The 23,089-nt window shown below is 39.5% G+C and overlaps 1 protein-coding gene across 17 annotated transcripts in view; it reads right to left on the reverse strand.

Annotated features, from left to right (window-relative positions):
* The window catches only part of LOC5565116 (neurobeachin), a 415,182-nt gene that overhangs the window by 76,654 nt on the left and 315,439 nt on the right, over positions 1-23,089 (reverse strand). For 8 of the 17 annotated variants that reach the window (XR_002499236.1, XM_021839344.1, XM_021839334.1 and 5 more), the window contains 4 exons: positions 5,732-6,318; positions 3,501-5,670; positions 3,014-3,439; positions 2,535-2,706 (listed from right to left, as the gene is read on the reverse strand). Coding sequence is in view for 16 of the 17 variants with exons in the window: in XM_021839344.1 (XP_021695036.1) it covers positions 2,535-2,706; positions 3,014-3,439; positions 3,501-5,670; positions 5,732-6,318 (3,355 nt within the window). In the remaining variant the exon portion in view is untranslated. The remainder of the gene's footprint in view (positions 1-2,534; positions 2,707-3,013; positions 3,440-3,500; positions 5,671-5,731; positions 6,319-23,089) is intronic. The other 9 variants (XM_021839359.1, XM_021839417.1, XM_021839412.1 and 6 more) reach the window with 3 other exon arrangements.

The raw sequence follows: 23,089 nt of genomic DNA on the forward strand, positions 1-23,089 counted from the left end.
CAGAATTTCTGCTAGATATCTGGAAATTCCTTAGGAAATTGCCTACATTTAGGCGTTTTCCGCATAATTCTTGAAATAACTGTTCATTATTTCTATAAATATGTATTGTAATGTTAAGAATTTGGCCAACATATTTGGATCCATTCAGATCCATCCATCCAATTCAGTATGTAAAGTTGTTTTGAAAATAAACGTTCATCGCATCAATCAATTTCACCCCGAAATGGAATCCCCCAATTTTTTTTTATTTTAGAGATGATTTTTAGCACTAAAATTATGTTTTTGGACAGGCTCACCATAGTACTTGTTTTCATGCAATTAATTTCTTGGTGTCATCATCATTATAAAAAGCAGACAAGAAAAACTGTGAAAAATTGTCAATTTCACCCGAAATCACGGTAACTAAAAGTGGGTAAATATTTTGACACAAATTCGTTCAGCAAAATTATAGGAAATATGTGGAAGGTATTTGTTTCTTTTCAACTGCTATTGTTTTTCTGGAAATTATGATCATATCATTAAGGTCGAACTTTTGCTCAACCTTACTCTAACTTTGTGAAACGGGACGCCGAATCGAAGCAACCAACCAATGAGCTTACCAGAAACACGTTTTTACGTTATGCTTATAGTAACTTCAAACTGAACCACCAAAAAATTGCATGAGGCATTGTTCAAATTAGCGGGGGAGCACTAAATATTATAATTGATGTTTATAGCGCAATGTGGAATAAGGCGTTGACCCAAATGCATTTATAGTGTAAAATGTAATTAATAAAAAAACAAACAACATTCAAGGCATATGTTTTAGAAAAAGTAAAAAAAAACCCTTAAACAAAAAAGTTATGTTTTAAAGTAAGGGACTGTCCATTAGTTACGCAAAGCATTTTTGATGGTTTCTACACGCCAAGCATGATTTTTTTGTATGAAATTAAAAAAAATGTTTGAGGTGTAAGTAGATGTAGAGGTCTTGGGGGGCCTTCCTTAGCCGAGTGGTTAGAGTCCGCGGCTACAAAGCAAAGCCATGCTGAAGGTGTCTGGGTTCAAATCCCGGTCGGTCCAGGATCTTTTCGTAATGGAAATTTCCTTGACTTCCATGCTCATAAGAACACTAAGCTGAGAAGCAGGCCCTGTCCCAGTGGGGAGGTTAATGCCAAGAAGAAGAAGAAGATTCAAGGCACATGTTTTAGAAAAAGTAAAAAAACCCTTAAACAATAAAGTTATATTTTAAAGTAAGGGACTGGCCATTGATTACGTAAAGTATTTTTGGTGGTTTTTTACACGCCAAGTAAGATTTTTTGTATAAAATAAAAAAAAAATGTATGAGGTGTAAGAAATCATGGTCCTGATTTTCGCAGGATATTTTGGATTTTTTAATCTTGTCTAAATGATTCTTAAAAGTTGTGAACAGTTCTAAGATGATTTTTACAGTAGATTTGTCCAAATGCACAAATTTGTCCGAAGGGTAGAAATGATGAAAAATGGGAAAACTGCAAATTTTATACAATTGTTAAATGCAGTTCAACGAGCAACTATCTTTAGAAGAAAAAGTTAAAGGTAAATTTGACGAAAATAGTCCTTGCTTAGCATCTTTGATTTTGACACAATAGTTCTACATTCTCAAACTTCTGTTGCAAATTTCTCACATTTAAACATTCCGCAACACGTTGCTCATCGTTCGGTATCGCTTCCCGTTTTTTCCCAGCGGTGTCATTGCGCAAAGTTTCGCTTTATCACTCCCCGGTATCACATTCGTTCCTAGTGTCTGTGTACAAAACCAATAAACTATTCACCTTCCCCGGCGATGGACTATACGAAACGGCATCTCTATATTTATAAGCCCGTAATCGTTATGGGCGGCCGCGCAGAATTCCCATCAGGGAAATTCCCAGTTCGCCATTAGTAGTGGTGCATTATGTTAGTACCTTAGCAAAGTTGTTTCTTTCCCTCAACGACTACGGCGATAGACGATGATTACGTCGTTAGAAAGGTTGGTTCATTTCACTCATTTCCCATCAATTCAATATCGAAAGAAAATAGGTATCTTATGAAAGTGCAAATTTTCTCATTTTGGCTTAGGAAAGAAGGAGAAGCTTTACTGCAATGAAATCAATAGAAAGAATACAAAGGAATACACCGAACGCGAAGAATAAAGAAGCTAAAATAAGGATTCAGAAAGACTGGCAACGCTGTCTGATGCAGAGGAAGTAATCTGGCAACGCTTGGATTGTTCACCAGAGCTCCCAGAGCTGCCAGTCTTCTGGGGACGAGAGCACTGAACTAAATTGAAATACAGCTTGGATTTATAGAACTCATCGAGGGATTCGCACCCATGATCGTTGGATCACAACTGCTACAAAGGCTTTGAAGACCAAATTACTCGGGTCTTCAAACAGCGATAGATACAGCAATGAATAAATAAGTACGCGAAAGAACTTAGAACTCGTTTCAACGGTGGAAACTTAGAGAACGAAGAGAGAAAGAGGCAATCTACAAAGGTCTACCGAGGAAAAGGCATGGTAACTGTAAGGACTTACCTTGGGTGGGCGTTTGGCGTTGCATCACCGGCGACGAGTTGCGGTGGATCTGCAGCTCCGGCGGCGGTTCCAGGATGTCTCGGTACTTGGACACCATCAACACCGAAATGAAGTAGACGATGGCCAGCGAGAGGAACTGGGCCTGCTTGGTCTCCTCCTGGAACAGACGTTTCTTTAGATGAAACATTAGGGGTCCTTCCGATAGTCCTTCCCGAATAAAAACTGTCACCGTTACGTTTGGATTTTGATGATCGGTCAGGAGATCAAAATCTCACATAGTGCTGCGGAGACTAGATCGGGAACTGTCAAAAATCGCTGTGAGGTTCATTATCCTATCTAGTCTCGCACGCATGACTTTTTATTCGGGTTACCAAGAGGGAAGGGGGGATACTGGGAACCGGGCTGCCGTTGCACAAAATTCAAATTGCGACGCCCGGTTTGAACTCCGCATGCGCCTAACACTACACACACACACTTACCACGTCCCGGTAGATAACCGCCCGCAACCGGTTGATGTCCATGTCCTGCAGCAGCTTCTCCGGGTCCTTGACCGGGCTCATCGGTCCGGACAGCGATTCGATGATTGTCTTGGAGGTGGTCTGTGCGCCGCGGATCAACGCTTGCAGGTGCGCCCCTCCGGGAATGTCCTTCAGGGACATGCCGTTGTAGAGACCCCGGGTTCGTTCCTTGCACTCGAGGCAGTTCCGAACGGCGCAGGTGCACACCAGTCGGAGGCACTGCCGGAGGATCCCACCGCTGGACATGTTCTTCTCGGCTTCCAGCTCGCCGAAGTTGAGACTGCTGGCGAAGATCAACACGTCCGCCATGTTGACCAGACGCTGCAGGAACGATACGGCCACGTCCAGTGGCATGCCTTGGGTCGGCTCTAGAACGTCCAGTTCGGACTGTGGAAGATAGATAAGGTCAAAATCAGAACTGAAAGGGATTCTTTAGATAAATACTCACATTTGGAGAGGTGGCACTAGCGAGAAGTGGCAGCAGTCCACCGCACGCAATGATCAGATTGTCCGCAAGCTGCGAGATCAGATGAACGGTGTTAACTACGAAGATTGCATTTTCGGCAGAGTTGACGAAGTCGAGGACACTTTTGGTGGAGTGCGAACGCCACACCTGGATGTCGGTCTCCAGGGAGAACAGGACATCCGAAAGTAGCCGCTGATGGATGTAGGACCACTTGAACTCGGGAATCCGGAACGGAGGCCGAGTGGGTCCCGGTGAGAACATTGGACGGGCTGAGGTGGACTTCGAGCGTTGCTGTTTGCTGGAGCCCGTAGAGCTGCCCGGTGCTGCCGGAGTGTCGTAGTAAACGGGTGAATTCTTCGTCGCAACCGACGGCACTGCAGCTGGTTGACTCTGTGTAACTGCGTCCTTCATTATGACGGTTGCAACGGTCACCGGAGTGTCCGGAACTTCGCTGTCTTCGTCTTCTTCATCATCTTCATGATGATCTTCCTCCTCCAGCTCCTCTTTGCTCTCAGAGCGAGACTCAATTTTAGAAATTTCTGCTGATACCGTGCCGAGCTTCTCCGGACTAGACTCCGTACTCATCTGTTCCAGATCCTGATCATCCTGATCAGGCTCCGGAGTGGAAATCTGTTCAGCTTTCAGAACCGCTTCGGTGATGATGGAATCGACGACTTCCTTGACCTGCGCTTCGATATCACTCCGATCCATTGGCTCAGGCTCCGCAGGAAGGCTATTTTCATTGGCGTCCGTTGTGCTGCCGATCGCTTTGAGACTGTTATCCACCATTTCGTTCACAATGCTGGAGATCAAGGCTTTGACCTGTTCTTCACTAGGTTCTTCCTGGCCTTCTCCATCACTATTGCTACTTAGATTATTATTGTTTAAATTGTTGCTATTACCACTAGTTATTGCACTTGCTGCTATGCTATCAGTCTTCTGCATGACATCGTCAGCGTCGCTGCTTCCATTGTTGTTCAACGCGTCTTCACCGGCACTTCCAGTTGTCGTTGCACTGGATGTCTTAAGTGACAGCACTCCCTGTACGACTTCGTTCACAGCTAGTTCGATTTCCTCGTCCTTGATCACCGGAGACGACGTTGTCTGTTCGACATTGTCCCTTTGCAGCTCATCTGTTTCCTTCAGCATACTCTCCGACTTGCTGATTATCTCCTCTACAATATTTTCCACCACTTGCTTCGACACGTTTTGACTGTCCTTGAGCGATCCGATCTCCATAGCCTTTTTCAGTTCGCTCTGTGATAAATCTTCCTCTTCGTCTTCCATCTCTTCTTCGCCTTGCTCCTCCTCCATTTCTTCTTCTTCCTCCTCTTCATCATCTTCCTCTTCCTCCTCCTCACCATTTTCTATCACTTCCCTGACCTTCCCCTTAACGTTTTCAGCTTCCTCCGGTTCACAGATACACTTCTTCGTTGCTTCCAGTGACGCTACTTCCCCTTTCACCTGCCCTCCCCCATCGTCCCCTCCTCCGCCTCGATCTCCTCCCGCCCCACGCTCCCATCCGCTTATCGTACTAATCGGCCTCTGCTGTCTCAACGCCGGATCCGTAATGTTATCCGTCCTATGCTTCTCGTAGTGTTCGTACATCTGCGCAAACTGCAGCTTGAACTCCTCATAGGAAACCTTCGAGTGGACGATCGCCAGTGTATCCACCCAAACGCGCCATCCGCCGTACTCGTACTTGATGGCGTGATGCAGCAGCATCCGGAACAGCGAGTACACCATGTCGGACAGCTTCTGCTCTTCGGAGTTCTTCGGATGGATGTACGCCATGGCAATGAGCCACTCCTGCCAGACGCTCATCTGCAGTACGGTCCTTCGGTTCTCGCGGTTGTTGTTGCACAGCAGCGTCATGTCGGACAGGAACAGCTTCTTCACTTCGAGCAGCTGTTCGCTCTGCTTGGACTGCCGGATCAGGGTGGCGACCACCTTGAGGATCATCGGGTTCTCCAGGCGGTAGTGGCTCTCCGGTTCCGGATGCTTGGCGTACAGGATCTGCTGCGAGATGTGCTCGGTCATGATCTCGTACAGAACGTTGTAGGTCGGTAGGGAGAGAGATTCCTCGTACAGGAGCAGTCGCTCTGCCAGTAGGGTGTACAGGTTGTGTGGTGACATCACATCGTACTTGCGTCTAGGAACATGAGCTGTTAGTACATATACCATCTTACCTAATGACACTAGAAAATACTTACTTGTGCGTGCTGCGGGACAGGAAGAACCCGAGCAGCTTCAGCGCCTGCAGCCGTATCAGTTGACTCTCGGCGGCCAGCAGCTTGAAGATGGTTCGGACGCCGTGCTTGACGTCGAACGCCGGGACCATCGAACTGGGGTGCTCGGACATGAGCGATATCAGCATCTGCAGCACGTCGTGAAGGTTCTCGTCCTCGTGCATCGTCATCAGGTAGTTCAGAATGCTTTGCAGTTCATCGTCCTTGACACCGTTGCCGATCATGATGAGCTGTTTCAGGAACAGCAGTATGTAAGCCCTGATGGCCAGGATATCCTTCTGGGCCGGTCGCGGCCCATCCAAGCCCTTCGGGGTAATTCCCGATTTTGCCCGGGGATTGACGACCCAGTAGTAGAACTTGAGCGTGTGGACCGTCTGCAGGACGGTGCTGACCCGCCGCACGTTGCTGTAGATCTGGGTGTCCGAGAGGAACTCCGTCGCCAGGTAGGCGTAGAGCCGGGCCTGGACGGTGGCCGGCGTGTAGATCCAGAGCGACGGGTTGAACAGCACGTGGTCCAGCAGCTGCCAGGTGAGGAAAGAGAAACAGAAGAGCTTCATTTTAACTTTGATTTTCATCTGTCCTGCCACAGGCCGATAGTACTCTCTGGCATGCAGCAAGGATTTATTTATGGAATTTTAACGAACGGTGTAAATCATAAACGATCATTCTAGGAACAACGGGGGTAATCGTAATCTAAACAGGGGGGAAGTCGAGAGATTTTTGCTTTGCTTTGAATTCCTTCAAATAAACGGGGGAAATCAACCAAACGACACGTACGTGCAGACTAAAGCATTATAGAACCACGAAAGCTGTAAACGAACATGCACTTCTAGCTAAGATGTGTAATGAGGTGTAATAACATGCACGATGATGATGATATTAATGATGATGGTTGGGTACAACAAATGGCTGAAATTTCCGATATTTTTACGCCCGTTAGGTAGGCAAAAGCATCGAAATGAAAAATAAATACGCCTGCAAGGTATGCAATTCGCTGTAAGTAATCTCGTAATTTGTTCACCGGTGCGCGTTATTTTCGGGTGGGAATCGAATTTTATTAGCTTACAGGCCGTAACAGAGACATAAAGATGAACATGGGTGTTTAGTATACTTGTTTCGAATAAGTAAAAAATAAACAAAATTTTGATGTAATGAAAAAAATAATTTTTTAAATTGAATTTCACTGTTGGAGAAAGCTTTTAAACATTTTCTGAGGAATTAGACTTACGAAATTTTACTTCGAGTACTGTTTTCTTTTATAAAATCTGTAGAATTACCCTCGAAAATTTAAAATTTTCGGAAATCGAAAGATTTTTCCTTGGAAATTTGTAAGAGTTTTTGTAGGAATTTTAAAATAATTTTTGTAGAGTAGAAATTCGGTTGGAAATTTCTTGGCCATTTAGTTGGATTTCCCTTGAACATTTTGTTGGATTTCCCTTGAACAGTTAGTTGAATATCCCGTGGAAATTCGATTGACTTTCTGGGGAAAATCCGATTGACTTTCCCGTGGAAATTTAATTTAAATTTCCTTGGAAATTTTGTTAAATTTTCCTTGGAAATACTGTTTAAATTCGGTTCAATTTTCTATGGAAATTCGGTTCATTTTTCCTTGAAAAATTTGTTGGATTTCCCTTACGAATTTTGTTGAATTTCTCATGGATCTCACTCGGTTGAATTTTCTTGGGCATTTAATTGAATTTCTCTTGGAAACTCGATTAGACTTCCCTCGAAAATTCGATTGCATTATCATTAGAAAATTCGGTTGAATTTCCATTGGAAATTAAGTTGAATTTTCAACTTTTGTTGAATGTCCTTTGAAAATTCGGTTGAATTTCCCTTAGAAATTCGGTTGAATTTGCCTTGTAAATACGATTGAATTTTTCTTAGAAATTCGGTTGAATTTCCATTGAAAATTCGAATGAATTTCCCTTGGAAATCGGGATGAATTTCCCATTGGAAATTGGGATGAATTCCCCTTTGAAATTGGGATGAATTTCCCTTGGAAATTGTGATTAATTTTCCTTGGTAATTGGGATTAATTTTCCTTGGTAATTGGGATGAATCCCCCTTGGAAATTCGGATGAATTTCTCTTGGAAATTCGGATAAATTTCCCTTGGAAATTCGGATGAATTTTCCTTGGAAATTTGGATGAACTTCTCTTGGAAATTCGGATGAATTTCTCGTGGAAGTTCGGATGAATTTCCCTTGGAAATTTGGATGAATTTCCCTTGGAAATTCGGATGAATTTCCCTTGGAAATTCGGATGAATTTCCCTTGGAAATTCGGATGAATTTCCCTTGGAAATTCGGATGAATTTCCCTTGGAAATTCGGATGAATTTCCCTTGGAAATTCGGATGAAATTTTCTTGGAAATTTGGATGAATTTCTCTTGGAATTTCGGATGAATTTCCTTTGGAAATTTGGATGAACTTCTCTTGGAAATTCGGATGAATTTCTCGTGGAAGTTCGGATGAATTTCCCTTGGAAATTCGGATGAATTTCCCTTGGAAATTCGGATGAATTTCCCTTGGAAATTCGGATGAATTTCCCTTGGAAAATCGGATGAATTTCCCTTAGGGTTCGTCCATAAATGACGTAGCTTTTTAGGGGGGGAGGGGGTTCTTCACGAATTTGTGACGAAGTGTGACGAGGGGGAGGGAGGGGTCCTAGCTAGTGGACGTAGCATTTTGAAACAAGTCGGTAAAAACAGAGGCGCTGAAAAAAATGGCATGCAATTGTTGTTTATCAACCTTCTTTTTTTTTACTTATAAACTTGGGTTATAAAATGAGCTTCAAAACATTCATATCACAAGAATAGTAAAAATTGCCCTATCGTTAAATTTTCTAATAACTCGGTAATTTGAACAATTTTTATTATTTAACTGTTTCATTATAGGTTGTGCAAGATAATTTCAGTATGGATACGATAATGAAGTTCAGCTGAAATATTAATGGATATGAATATTTTGTATAATAATCGTATCTTTATGTATCTTTATGTACCTTCATTGAAACCTATTTCCTAACTAAAATAACTAAAAAACAATCCTGAATTATAACAAAATATCTGTTCAATATATTATAAAATATATTGCACCCTAACTCGACAGTAACGAGTTTCATCAATCTAATCAAACATTTTATTTCACATTTTTTATAGTAAACTTTTTTTTTCATGGTAACATTAGCAAAAGTAATATAATTTAGCCTATATGAAACTGGAAACCAAAATTATGTAACTTAAATAGGAAAATGTTTATTTAAAACTATTTACTTTTGAGCGCTCTGTATAACAAACTGTTAGATTGGATTATCCTTACATTTCAGTCAGTAATTAATATCAAACTTTGTATAGAACTTCTGAATTTATTTGTTTTTGTTTCAACCCAGTCAGAAAAAAAATATAAAGAGGGGGGGGGGGGTGCTCGATATGCTACGTATTTTCCAAGGGGGAGTACCCGTATTTGTGACGAAATGCTACGAGGGGGGAGGGGGGTGTAAAAAATCAGTGAAAAAATGCTACGTCATTTATGGACGGCCCCTTAGAAATTTGGATGAATTTCCCTTGGTAATTGGGATGAATTTCCCTTGGTAATTGGGATGAATTCCCCTTGAAAATTCGGTTGAATTTCCCTTGAAAATTCGGTTGAATTTCCCTCGGAAATTCGGTTGAATTTCCCTCGGAAATTCGGTTGAATTTCCCTCGGAAATTCGGTTGAATTTCCCTTGGAAATTCGGTTGAATTTCCCTCGGAAATTCGGTTGAATTTCCCTCGGAAATTCGGTTGAATTTCCCTCGGAAATTCGGTTGAATTTCCCTCGGAAATTCGGTTGAATTTCCCTCGGAAATTCGGTTGAATTTCCCTCGGAAATTCGGTTGAATTTCCCTTGGAAATTCGGTTGAATTGAATTTCCCTTGGAAATTCGGTTGAATTTCCCTTGGAAATTCGGTTGAATTTCCCTTGGAAATTCGGTTGAATTTCCCTTGGAAATTCGGTTGAATTTCCCTTGGAAATTCGGTTGAATTTCCCTTGGAAATTCGGTTGAATTTCCCTTGGAAATTCGGTTGAATTTCCCTTGGAAATTCGGTTGAATTTCCCTTGGAAATTCGGTTGAATTTCCCTTGGAAATTCGGTTGAATTTCCCTTGGAAATTCGGTTGAATTTCCCTTGGAAATTCGGTTGAATTTCCCTTGGAAATTCGGTTGAATTTCCCTTGGAAATTCGGTTGAATTTCCCTTGGAAATTCGGTTGAATTTCCCTTGGAAATTCGGATGAATTTCCCTTGGAAATTCGGATGAATTTCCCTTGGAAATTCGGATGAATTTCCCTTGGAAATTCGGATGAATTTCCCTTGGAAATTCGGATGAATTTCCCTTGGAAATTCAGATGAATTTCCCTTGGAAATTCGGATGAATTTCTCTTGGAAATTCGGATGAATTTTACTTGGTAATTCGGCTGAATTTGCCTTGGAAATTCGGCTGAATTCCCTTGGAAATTCGGATGAATTTCCCTTGGAAATATGGATGAATTTCCCTTGGAAATATGGATGAATTTCCCTTGGAAATATGGATGAATTTCCCTTGGAAATTCGGATGAATTTCCCTTGGAAATTCGGATGAATTTCCTTTGGAAATTCGGTTGAATTTCCCTTGGAAATTCGGTTGAATTTCCCTTGGAAATTCGGCTGAATTTCCCTTGGAAATTCGGCTGAATTTCATTTGGAAATTCGGCTGAATTTCCCTTGGAAATTCGGCTGAATTACCCTTGGAAATTCGGCTGAATTTCCCTTGGAAATTCGGCTGAATTTCCCTTGGAAATTCGGCTGAATTTCATTTGGAAATTCGGCTGAATTTCCCTTGTGAAATTCGGCTGAATTTCCCTTGGAAATTCGGATGAATTTCCCTTGGAAATTCGGATGAACTTCCCTTGGAAATTCGGCTGAATTTCACTTGGAAATTCGGCTGATTTTCACTTAGAAATTCGGCTGAATTTCACTTAGAAATTCGGCTGAATTTCACTTGGAAATTCGGCTGAATTTCCCTTGGAAATTCGGATGAATTTCCCTTGGAAATTGGGATGAATTTCCCTTGGAAATTGGGATGAATTTCCCTTGGAAATTCGGTTGAATTTCCCTTGGAAATTCGGTTGAATTTCCCTTGGAAATTCGGTTGAATTTCCCTTGGAAATTCGGTTGAATTTCCCTTGGAAAAGCCGGTTGAATTTCCCTTGGAAAAGCCGGTTGAATTTCCCTTGGAAATTCGGATGAATTTCCCTTGGAAATTCGGTTGAATTTCCCTTGGAAATTCGGTTGAATTTCCCTTGGAAATTCGGTTGAATTTCCCTTGGAAATTCGGTTGAATTTCCCTTGGAAATTCGGTTGAATTTCCCTTGGAAATTCGGTTGAATTTCCCTTGGAAATTCGGTTGAATTTCCCTTGGAAATTCGGTTGAATTTCCCTTGGAAATTCGGTTGAATTTCCCTTGAAAATTCGGTTGAATTTCCCTTGGAAATATGGATGAATTTCCCTTGGAAATATGGATGAATTTCCCTTGGAAATTCGGATGAATTTCCCTTGGAAATTCGGATGAATTTCCTTTGGAAATTCGGTTGAATTTCCCTTGGAAATTCGGCTGAATTTCCCTTGGAAATTCGGCTGAATTTCCCTTGGAAATTCGGCTGAATTTCATTTGGAAATTCGGCTGAATTTCCCTTGGAAATTCGGCTGAATTACCCTTGGAAATTCGGCTGAATTTCCCTTGGAAATTCGGCTGAATTTCCCTTGGAAATTCGGATGAACTTCCCTTGGAAATTCGGCTGAATTTCACTTGGAAATTCGGCTGAATTTCACTTGGAAATTCGGCTGATTTTCACTTAGAAATTCGGCTGAATTTCACTTAGAAATTCGGCTGAATTTCACTTGGAAATTCGGCTGAATTTCCCTTGGAAATTCGGATGAATTTCCCTTGGAAATTGGGATGAATTTCCCTTGGAAATTGGGATGAATTTCCCTTGGAAATTCGGTTGAATTTCCCTTGGAAATTCGGTTGAATTTCCCTTGGAAATTCGGTTGAATTTCCCTTGGAAATTCGGTTGAATTTCCCTTGGAAATTCGGTTGAATTTCCCTTGGAAATTCGGTTGAATTTCCCTTGGAAATTCGGTTGAATTTCCCTTGGAAATTCGGTTGAATTTCCCTTGGAAATTCGGTTGAATTTCCCTTGGAAAAGCCGGTTGAATTTCCCTTGGAAATTCGGTTGAATTTCCCTTGGAAATTCGGTTGAATTTCCCTTGGAAATATGGATGAATTTCCCTTGGAAATATGGATGAATTTCCCTTGGAAATATGGATGAATTTCCCTTGGAAATATGGATGAATTTCCCTTGGAAATTCGGATGAATTTCCCTTGGAAATTCGGATGAATTTCCTTTGGAAATTCGGTTGAATTTCCCTTGGAAATTCGGTTGAATTTCCCTTGGAAATTCGGCTGAATTTCCCTTGGAAATTCGGCTGAATTTCATTTGGAAATTCGGCTGAATTTCCCTTGGAAATTCGGATGAATTTTACTTGGTAATTCGGCTGAATTTGCCTTGGAAATTCGGCTGAATTCCCTTGGAAATTCGGATGAATTTCCCTTGGAAATATGGATGAATTTCCCTTGGAAATATGGATGAATTTCCCTTGGAAATATGGATGAATTTCCCTTGGAAATTCGGATGAATTTCCCTTGGAAATTCGGATGAATTTCCTTTGGAAATTCGGTTGAATTTCCCTTGGAAATTCGGTTGAATTTCCCTTGGAAATTCGGCTGAATTTCCCTTGGAAATTCGGCTGAATTTCATTTGGAAATTCGGCTGAATTTCCCTTGGAAATTCGGCTGAATTACCCTTGGAAATTCGGCTGAATTTCCCTTGGAAATTCGGCTGAATTTCCCTTGGAAATTCGGCTGAATTTCATTTGGAAATTCGGCTGAATTTCCCTTGTGAAATTCGGCTGAATTTCCCTTGGAAATTCGGATGAATTTCCCTTGGAAATTCGGATGAACTTCCCTTGGAAATTCGGCTGAATTTCACTTGGAAATTCGGCTGATTTTCACTTAGAAATTCGGCTGAATTTCACTTAGAAATTCGGCTGAATTTCACTTGGAAATTCGGCTGAATTTCCCTTGGAAATTCGGATGAATTTCCCTTGGAAATTGGGATGAATTTCCCTTGGAAATTGGGATGAATTTCCCTTGGAAATTCGGTTGAATTTCCCTTGGAAATTCGGTTGAATTTCCCTTGGAAATTCGGTTGAATTTCCCTTGGAAATTCGGTTGAATTTCCCTTGGAAATTCGGTTGAATTTCCCTTGGAAATTCGGTTGAATTTGCCTTGGAAATTCGGTTGAATTTCCCTTGGAAAAGCCGGTTGAATTTCCCTTGGAAATTCGGATGAATTTCCCTTGGAAATTCGGTTGAATTTCCCTTGGAAATTTGGTTGAATTTCCCTTGGAAATTCGGTTGAATTTCCCTTGGAAATTCGGTTGAATTTCCCTTGAAAATTCGGTTGAATTTCCCTTGGAAATATGGATGAATTTCCCTTGGAAATATGGATGAATTTCCCTTGGAAATTCGGATGAATTTCCCTTGGAAATTCGGATGAATTTCCTTTGGAAATTCGGTTGAATTTCCCTTGGAAATTCGGTTGAATTTCCCTTGGAAATTCGGCTGAATTTCCCTTGGAAATTCGGCTGAATTTCATTTGGAAATTCGGCTGAATTTCCCTTGGAAATTCGGCTGAATTACCCTTGGAAATTCGGCTGAATTTCCCTTGGAAATTCGGCTGAATTTCCCTTGGAAATTCGGCTGAATTTCCCTTGGAAATTCGGATGAACTTCCCTTGGAAATTCGGCTGAATTTCACTTGGAAATTCGGCTGAATTTCACTTGGAAATTCGGCTGATTTTCACTTAGAAATTCGGCTGAATTTCACTTAGAAATTCGGCTGAATTTCACTTGGAAATTCGGCTGAATTTCCCTTGGAAATTCGGATGAATTTCCCTTGGAAATTGGGATGAATTTCCCTTGGAAATTGGGATGAATTTCCCTTGGAAATTCGGTTGAATTTCCCTTGGAAATTCGGTTGAATTTCCCTTGGAAATTCGGTTGAATTTCCCTTGGAAATTCGGTTGAATTTCCCTTGGAAATTCGGTTGAATTTCCCTTGGAAATTCGGTTGAATTTCCCTTGGAAATTCGGTTGAATTTCCCTTGGAAATTCGGTTGAATTTCCCTTGGAAAAGCCGGTTGAATTTCCCTTGGAAATTCGGTTGAATTTCCCTTGGAAATTCGGTTGAATTTCCCTTGGAAATTCGGTTGAATTTCCCTTGGAAATTCGGTTGAATTTCCCTTGGAAATTCGGTTGAATTTCCCTTGAAAATTCGGTTGAATTTCCCTTGGAAATTCGGTTGAGTTTGCCTTGGAAATTCGGATGAATTTCCCTTAGAATTTCGCTTGGAAATTCGGCTGAATTTCACTTAGAAATTCGGATGAATTTCACTTGGAAATTCGGCTGAATTTCCCTTGGAAATTCGGCTGAATTTCCCTTGGAAATTCGGATGAATTTCCCTTGGAAATTCGGTTGAATTTCCCTTGGAAAAGCCGGTTGAATTTCCCTTGGAAATTCGGTTGAATTTCCCTTGGAAATTCGGTTGAATTTCCCTTGGAAATTCGGTTGAATTTCCCTTGGAAATTCGGTTGAATTTCCCTTGGAAATTCGGTTGAATTTCCCTTGGTAATTCGGTTGAATTTCCCTTGGAAATTCGGTTGAATTTCCCTTGGAAATTCGGTAGAATTTCCCTTGGAAATTCGGTAGAATTTCCCTTGGAAATTCGGTAGAATTTCCCTTGGAAATTCGGTAGAATTTCCCTTGGAAATTCGGTTGAATTTCCCTTGGAAATTCGGTTGAATTTCCCTTGGAAATTCGGTTGAATTTCCCTTGGAAATTCGGTTGAATTTCCCTTGGAAATTCGGTTGAATTTCCCTTGGAAAAGCCGGTTGAATTTCCCTTGGAAATTCGGTTGAATTTCCCTTGGAAATTCGGTTGAATTTCCCTTGGAAATTCGGTTGAATTTCCCTTGGAAATTCGGTTGAATTTCCCTTGGAAATTCGGTTGAATTTCCCTTGGAAATTCGGCTGAATTTCCCTTGGAAATTCGGCTGAATTTCCCTTGGAAATTCGGATGAATTTCCCTTAGAAATTCGGCTGAATTTCACTTAGAAATTCGGATGAATTTCACTTGGAAATTCGGCTGAATTTCCCTTGGAAATTCGGTTGAGTTTCCCTTGGAAATTCGGTTGAGTTTCCCTTGGAAATTCGGTTGAGTTTCCCTTGGAAATTCGGATGAATTTCCCTTGGAAATTCGGATGAATTTCCCTTAGAAATTCGGCTGAATTTCACTTGGAAATTCGGCTGAATTTCCCTTGGAAATTCATCTGAATTTCCCTTGGAAATTCGGCTGAATTTCCCTTGGAAATTCGGCTGAATTTCCCTTGGAAATTCGGATGAATTTCCCTTGGAAATTCGGATGAATTTCCCTTGGTTATTGGGATGAATTCCCCTTGAAAATTCGGTTGAATTTCCCTTGAAAATTCGGTTGAATTTCCCTCGGAAATTCGGTTGAATTTCCCTCGGAAATTCGGTTGAATTTCCCTTGGAAAGTCGGTTGAATTTCCCTTGGAAATTCGGATGAATTTTCCTTGGAAATTCGGATGAATTTCCCTTGGAAATTCGGATGAATTTCCCTTGGAAATTCGGATGAATTTCCCTTGGAAATTCGGATGAATTTCCCTTGGAAATTCGGATGAATTTCCCTTGGAAATTCGGATGAATTTCCCTTGGAAATTCGGATGAATTTCCCTTGAATCGGAAATTCCTGGATGAATTTCCCTTGGAAATTCGGATGAATTTCCCTTGGAAATTCGGATGAATTTCCCTTGGAAATTCGGATGAATTTCCCTTGGAAATTCGGATGAATTTCCCTTGGAAATTCGGATGAATTCCTGGAATGATGATTTCCTTGGAAATTCGGATGAATTTCCCTTGGAAATTCGGCTGAATTTCCCTTGGAAATTCGGATGAATTTCCCTTAGAAATTCGGCTGAATTTCACTTGGAAATTCGGATGAATTTCCCTTGGTAATTGGGATGAATTCCCCTTGAAAATTCGGTTGAATTTCCCTTGAAAATTCGGTTGAATTTCCCTCGGAAATTCGGTTGAATTTCCCTCGGAAATTCGGTTGAATTTCCCTTGGAAAGTCGGTTGAATTTCCCTTGGAAATTCGGATGAATTTTCCTTGGAAATTTGGATGAATTTGCCTTGGAAATTCGGATGAATTTCCCTTGGAAATTCGGATGAATTTCCCTTGGAAATTCGGATGAATTTCCCTTGGTAATTGGGATGAATTCCCCTTGAAAATTCGGTTGAATTTCCCTTGAAAATTCGGTTGAATTTCCCTCGGAAATTCGGTTGAATTTCCCTCGGAAATTCGGTTGAATTTCCCTTGGAAAGTCGGTTGAATTTTCCTTGGAAATTCGGATGAATTTCCCTTGGAAATTCGGATGAATTTCCCTTGGAAATTCGGATGAATTTCCCTTGGAAATTCGGATGAATTTCCCTTGGAAATTCGGATGAATTTCCCTTGGAAATTCGGATGAATTTCCCTTGGAAATTCGGATGAATTTCCCTTGGAAATTCGGATGAATTTTCCTTGGAAATTCGGATGAATTTCCCTTGGAAATTCGGCTGAATTTCCCTTGGAAATTCGGATGAATTTCCCTTAGAAATTCGGCTGAATTTCACTTGGAAATTCGGCTGAATTTCCCTTGGAAATTCAGCTGAATTTCCCTTGGAAATTCGGCTGAATTTCCCTTGGAAATTCGGATGAATTTCCCTTGGAAATTAGGCTGAATTTCCCTTGGAAATTCGGCTGAATTTCCCTTGGAAATTCGGCTGAATTTCCCTTGGAAATTCGGATGAATTTCCCTTGGAAATTTGGATGAATTTGCCTTGGAAATTCGGATGAATTTCCCTTGGAAATTCGGATGAATTTCCCTTGGAAATTCGGATGAATTTCCCTTGGTAATTGGGATGAATTCCCCTTGAAAATTCGGTTGAATTTCCCTTGAAAATTCGGTTGAATTTCCCTCGGAAATTCGGTTGAATTTCCCTCGGAAATTCGGTTGAATTTCCCTTGGAAAGTCGGTTGAATTTCCCTTGGAAATTCGGATGAATTTCCCTTGGAAATTCGGATGAATTTCCCTTGGAAATTCGGATGAATTTCCCTTGGAAATTCGGATGAATTTCCCTTGGAAATTCGGATGAATTTCGCTTGGAAATTCGGATGAATTTCCCTTGGAAATTCGGATGAATTTCCCTTGGAAATTCGGATGAATTTCCCTTGGAAATTCGGATGAATTTCCCTTGGAAATTCGGATGAATTTTCCTTGGAAATTCGGATGAATTTCCCTTGGAAATTTGGATGAATTTGCCTTGGAAATTCGGATGAATTTCCCTTGGAAATTCGGATGAATTTCCCTTGGAAATTCGGATGAATTTCCCTTGGAAATTCGGATGAATTTCCCTTGGTAATTGGGATGAATTCCCCTTGAAAATTCGGTTGAATTTCCCTTGAAAATTCGGTTGAATTTCCCTCGGAAATTCGGTTGAATTTCCCTCGGAAATTCGGTTGAATTTCCCTTGGAAAGTCGGTTGAATTTCCCTTGGAAATTCGGATGAATTTCCCTTGGAAATTCGGATGAATTTCCCTTGGAAATTCGGATGAATTTCCCTTGGAAATTCGGATGAATTTCCCTTGGAAATTCGGATGAATTTCCCTTGGAAATTCGGATGAATTTCCCTTGGAAATTCGGATGAATTTCCCTTGGAAATTCGGATATTCCTGGAAATCGGAATTTCCCTTGGAAATTCGGATGAATTTCCCTTGGAAATTCGGATGAATTTCCCTTGGAAATTCGGATGAATTTCCCTTGGAAATTCGGATGAATTTCCCTTGGAAATTCGGATGAATTTCCCTTGGAAGTTCGGATGAATTTCCCTTGGAAATTCGGATGAATTTCCCTTGGAAATTCGGATGAATTTCCCTTGGAAATTCGGATGAATTTTCCTTGGAAATTCGGATGAATTTCCCTTGGAAATTCGGCTGAATTTCCCTTGGAAATTCGGATGAATTTCCCTTAGAAATTCGGCTGAATTTCACTTGGAAATTCGGCTGAATTTCCCTTGGAAATTCAGCTGAATTTCCCTTGGAAATTCGGCTGAATTTCCCTTGGAAATTCGGCTGAATTTCCCTTGGAAATTCGGCTGAATTTCCCTTGGAAATTCGGATGAATTTTCCTTGGAAATTAGGCTGAATTTCCCTTGGAAATTCGGCTGAATTTCCCTTGGAAATTCGGCTGAATTTCCCTTGGAAATTCGGATGAATTTCCCTTGGAAATTTGGATGAATTTGCCTTGGAAATTCGGATGAATTTCCCTTGGAAATTCGGATGAATTTCCCTTGGAAATTCGGATGAATTTCCCTTGGTAATTGGGATGAATTCCCCTTGAAAATTCGGTTGAATTTCCCTTGAAAATTCGGTTGAATTTCCCTCGGAAATTCGGTTGAATTTCCCTCGGAAATTCGGTTGAATTTCCCTTGGAAAGTCGGTTGAATTTCCCTTGGAAATTCGGATGAATTTTCCTTGGAAATTCGGATGAATTTCCCTTGGAAATTCGGATGAATTTCCCTTGGAAATTCGGATGAATTTCCCTTGGAAATTCGGATGAATTTCCCTTGGAAATTCGGATGAATTTCCCTTGGAAATTCGGATGAATTTCCCTTGGAAATTCGGATGAATTTCCCTTGGAAATTCGGATGAATTTCCCTTGGAAATTCGGATGAATTTCCCTTGGAAATTCGGATGAATTTCCCTTGGAAATTCGGATGAATTTCCCTTGGAAATTCGGATGAATTTCCCTTGGAAATTCGGATGAATTTCCCTTGGAAATTCGGATGAATTTCCCTTGGAAATTCGGATGAATTTCCCTTGGAAATTCGGATGAATTTCCCTTGGAAATTCGGATGAATTTCCTTTGGAAATTCGATTGAATTTTCCTTGGAAATTCGATTGAATTTTCTTTGGAAATTCGATTGAATTTCCCGTGGAAATTCGATTGAATTTCCCGTGGAAATTCGATTGAATTTTCCTTGGAAATTCGATTGAATTTTCCTTGGAAATTCGATCGAATTTCCCTTAGAAATTATATTGAATTGCCCTTGGAAATTTGGTTGAATTTCCCTTCGGTGAATTTCCCTAGGAAATCCGGTTGAATTTCCCTTGGATATTCGACTGAATTTCTCTTGGATATTCGACTGAATTTCCCTTGGATACTCGACTAAAAATTCGATTGAATTTCTCTTGGAAATTCGTTTGAATTTTCCTTGGAAATTCGATTGTATTTCTCTTGAAAATTTGATTGGATTTCCCTTGAAAATTCAATTGAATTTCCCTTGGAAATTGAAATTCAACCGAAATTGCTTGTGAAATTCAACCGAATTTCCATGGGAAATTCACCCGAATTTTCATGGGAAATTCAACTGAATTTCCAAGGAAATTTCAATCGAATTTCCAAGGGAAATTCAACCAAATCCGGTTCGGAATTTCCCTTGGAAATTCGGTTGAAGTTTCCTTGGATATTCGGTTAGTGCAACAATCCTAGATAATAAACTATTTTGATCCCTTTGTTACGATTAAGCAGTTTTTGCGCCCAAAGTCAGAGTTCGAAGTAACTCAAACCATGTTTGAATTATCTTGAATTTTTGGAATTATACCTTCAAATCTAATCGTAACTTCATCAAAAAATTAAAAAGTGGTATCAAGCAATTAAAGCTCAAATCATAAAATTTAAATTAGATGCAATATTAAAGGTTCAAACTTCACCGGATTGTAAATACAACCGACAACGAATCCTTATCAAACACAATTTGTTCACCGATGGAGAAAAAAAAATCGTAATCCACTTCCGCGAATCCCATGCAAATAGGGAACCAATAAATATTGCTTCCCATATTTTTTGCCACCCCAGAGCGAAAAAAAAAAACGATCAAACTCAGACAAGATTAATGAAACCGTACACCGTCCTGTAGCCGCGCATTTCACCCTCCGCGTTGGAAATTTATGACACATTTTCCCATGGAACCGGAAAAAGGCTCTCTGTTGCCACGGCTAAGGTTGCTCTCGACAAGAACGAAAAAAAATGTGTCATTTAATCAATTAATCACAAACACTCTCCTTTCGCCAATCGGATCCTAAAAATTTTAGGCCGAACCAAAATGAACAAACCGAACCGTTGGGAAAAATTGTGTCAACCGCACCGCGACCCGAACTTCAATCCTTCCGGGCGGGAGGTGGATTCTGGGTGTCCACATAAATGGATTATTTGGTGTATGGGGGAAATGTTATCATGCCTAAGGAAAAGGATGACCACCAACAGTTTATCCAAAAAAAAAAAAACTGAAAATCTATATAAATAGAAATGGAATGGTGTTTGTATGTCACGAAAATGCTTGAGAACGGGTCTACGGATTTTCACAATTCTTTCATTTTTGCTTCATACACGAGTTGTGACATGTTTGTGAAAAATATTTTTTGTTATTATTGAATAGAATTGAAGGTTGAATAGAAGAGTAATACAAATTTCACGTTTTGTAAAAAAGTCCCATACAAAGTGACAGTTCCCAAAATTCTCGTTTTTCGGATTGATTTTCCCGTGCTTTTAAAACATACGAGCATGTCGGAGCACTTCATGGACATAACTGACAGCGAATTTTTAAATTGCGATAGCCCGTACTCAAGCCAACTCGTGACATACAAACACCATTCCACTGCAATTGATATAAAATTGCAATTTTTAGAGGAATATCTTACGATTGTTTTTTTTTGCTGATTTTCAATTTATCATTTTATTTTTATCAGTTTACTGGTAGGAAATACATTTTAAGTGTTATTTTGAATTGTTTTATTGCTAAAAATTATTAAACTATTGCTTATTTTTAATTGTTTCATTCTATTTAAACGCTTGTTAATTTGGCTGCCTGTTACGTATGAAAGCATCACTTTCGGGGTCTCGTTTCCCTCCCGGGTGGTGGAGGGTGGATTCATTTCAATCCACCGACGGGAAAATGCGGAGAAAATGGAAAATAAATGGGTCACTGGCCGCCTGAAATGGAATCGGTTCTCGAGTGGTTTCCTTTTCTCTACGGATAGGTAAATCGAGTTTTTTTTTAGCCCCTTGAGTCGGATTGAAGGGCGCTTGGGGAATGAGCTTTAGCAAGATGTTCGTATATTGAAACTCCTAAAACATTTGGAATATTATTTGATTATTTTACATCGGATACCATAGTTGATCAATTTCTAATGCATTTTTTTATTGAAAAAGTTTGATTGAGTAAACCATGTTTAGCTTATATTTTCAACAACATTTGCGTTCCCAATTACCTGTTGATTCTTGTGGGGATATTTTGATAAATTTTCAGGGATAATTCTGTTATTTTTTTGGAGGAATTATGTCCAATTTCCAAAATAAATTCTTCCGATTTACCTAGAGGAAATTACATGAGCAATTCAATCGAATTCTTTCAAATCTTCATGGGATTTTGATTTTCCGAAATTGTGTCGAATTTCCACGGGAAGTTCTTTTGAAATTACGAGGAAAATTCTGTCGGATTGTCGAGGAAAATTGGTTTCATTTTCCGAGGGAAGTTCACATTAGTGTAGCTAGCATTTTGTCATGGAGAGGTAATTCATTCAGGAATTACTCTAGTGATTCTTGCAGATATTTTTTTATATTTTTATAAGGGAATCTCACAGATTTTTTTTGTCTTCATATGTTTTTACAGATTCTACTACAAATTTCGTCTCTATAAGAGCAATTCCACCGAAAACGACGATTTTTTTTTTAAATTTGATTTTTGTATTTTTTGAATCGCCTGAAAATTTGCATGCAGATTGATTATGACCAAAAATGCCATTTTGCACCTTCAGACCGCCATTTTGAACCTCGCCTTATTTTTGAGAAGGGCGTATCGGAAAATGCATAGCAAATCTTTAAAAAACTGTAACTCGAAAACGGTTTGTCCGATCGATTTGAGATCTTCTACAAAGTTGTAGGTATTGCTTAGGACTATATGGAGAAAAATATGCACGGTAAAAATAATGACAGATTTTTTTTATTTCAAAAACAAAATTTTAAAATCAATTTTCTCCAGAAACGCAGTTTCGATTTTTTTTTATTTTTGGATATGTTTTAGGGGACAACTTATGTGATTTATTGCACAATGTTTCAAAATAGAAGAATTATGGACAAAAAAGTTATGATTTTTTTAAAAATTACAGATTGGAAAAAAAATCGAAATAGAGGAAAACAATAATTTTGTATGTGATTATTTGAAAGTACAAAAAAATTGCAATCGAAAAGTACTTCAGTAAATTTTTTCTAGGTTGCATCAATTTCGAGATATACTCATATTTATATAAAATTTTCAAATAAAAAAAGTAAAATAGGCTCTTTTCAAACATATTTCGTGTTTCTCCATTCCAGAAACATTTTATTTTGATTGAGTGAATCGTAGCTGAATTATTTATTGTTTGATCAAAACCTATATACTAAAGTATTTAAAAAAGTATGCACGGTAAAAAAATATACACGAAATTTTCAAATGAAAATTTTAAGTTCATTGTTCTTAAAAACCGCAAAATTGATGTTTTTAATTTTTGGATATGTTTTGCAGCATATTGTTTGTAATTTCTTGCACAATGCCTTAAAACGGAAAATTTTTGGATAAAAAATAAATTATTTAAAAAAATAAATAAAACGAATTTATGTAAAACGATATTTTTGGTGCGTTTTTTGAGTACAAAAAATTACTATATATTTTTAAATATGAAAAATTTCTATCAAAAAATACTCAAGTAAAATTTAGCTGAGATGCATCACTTCCGAGATATACACGGTAAATCTAAACGTGGTATTAAAAATGTGATTCTATCACAACGGTGTACCTTTGGTCCCCAGGGCTAAGCCCGGCTAATGGGTAAAGCCCTCTCATTGCGGCAAGATCGTACAACCATGGAGGAGTTGTTTTTTATTGTTTCTTAATTTTTTTTGTTTTTTTTTTATGTATATATGTACTTCAATTTTATTTCTTAATTATATCATCGAAAATTGTCTAACTTCAATTTGTGTTTCAAAGATAGGGATAAACGAGTGATATTTCTGAGTGCCTTGAACT

The sequence above is a fragment of the Aedes aegypti genome, chromosome 1, assembly GCF_002204515.2.
Source record: "Aedes aegypti strain LVP_AGWG chromosome 1, AaegL5.0 Primary Assembly, whole genome shotgun sequence".
Lineage (NCBI taxonomy): Eukaryota > Metazoa > Arthropoda > Insecta > Diptera > Culicidae > Aedes > Aedes aegypti.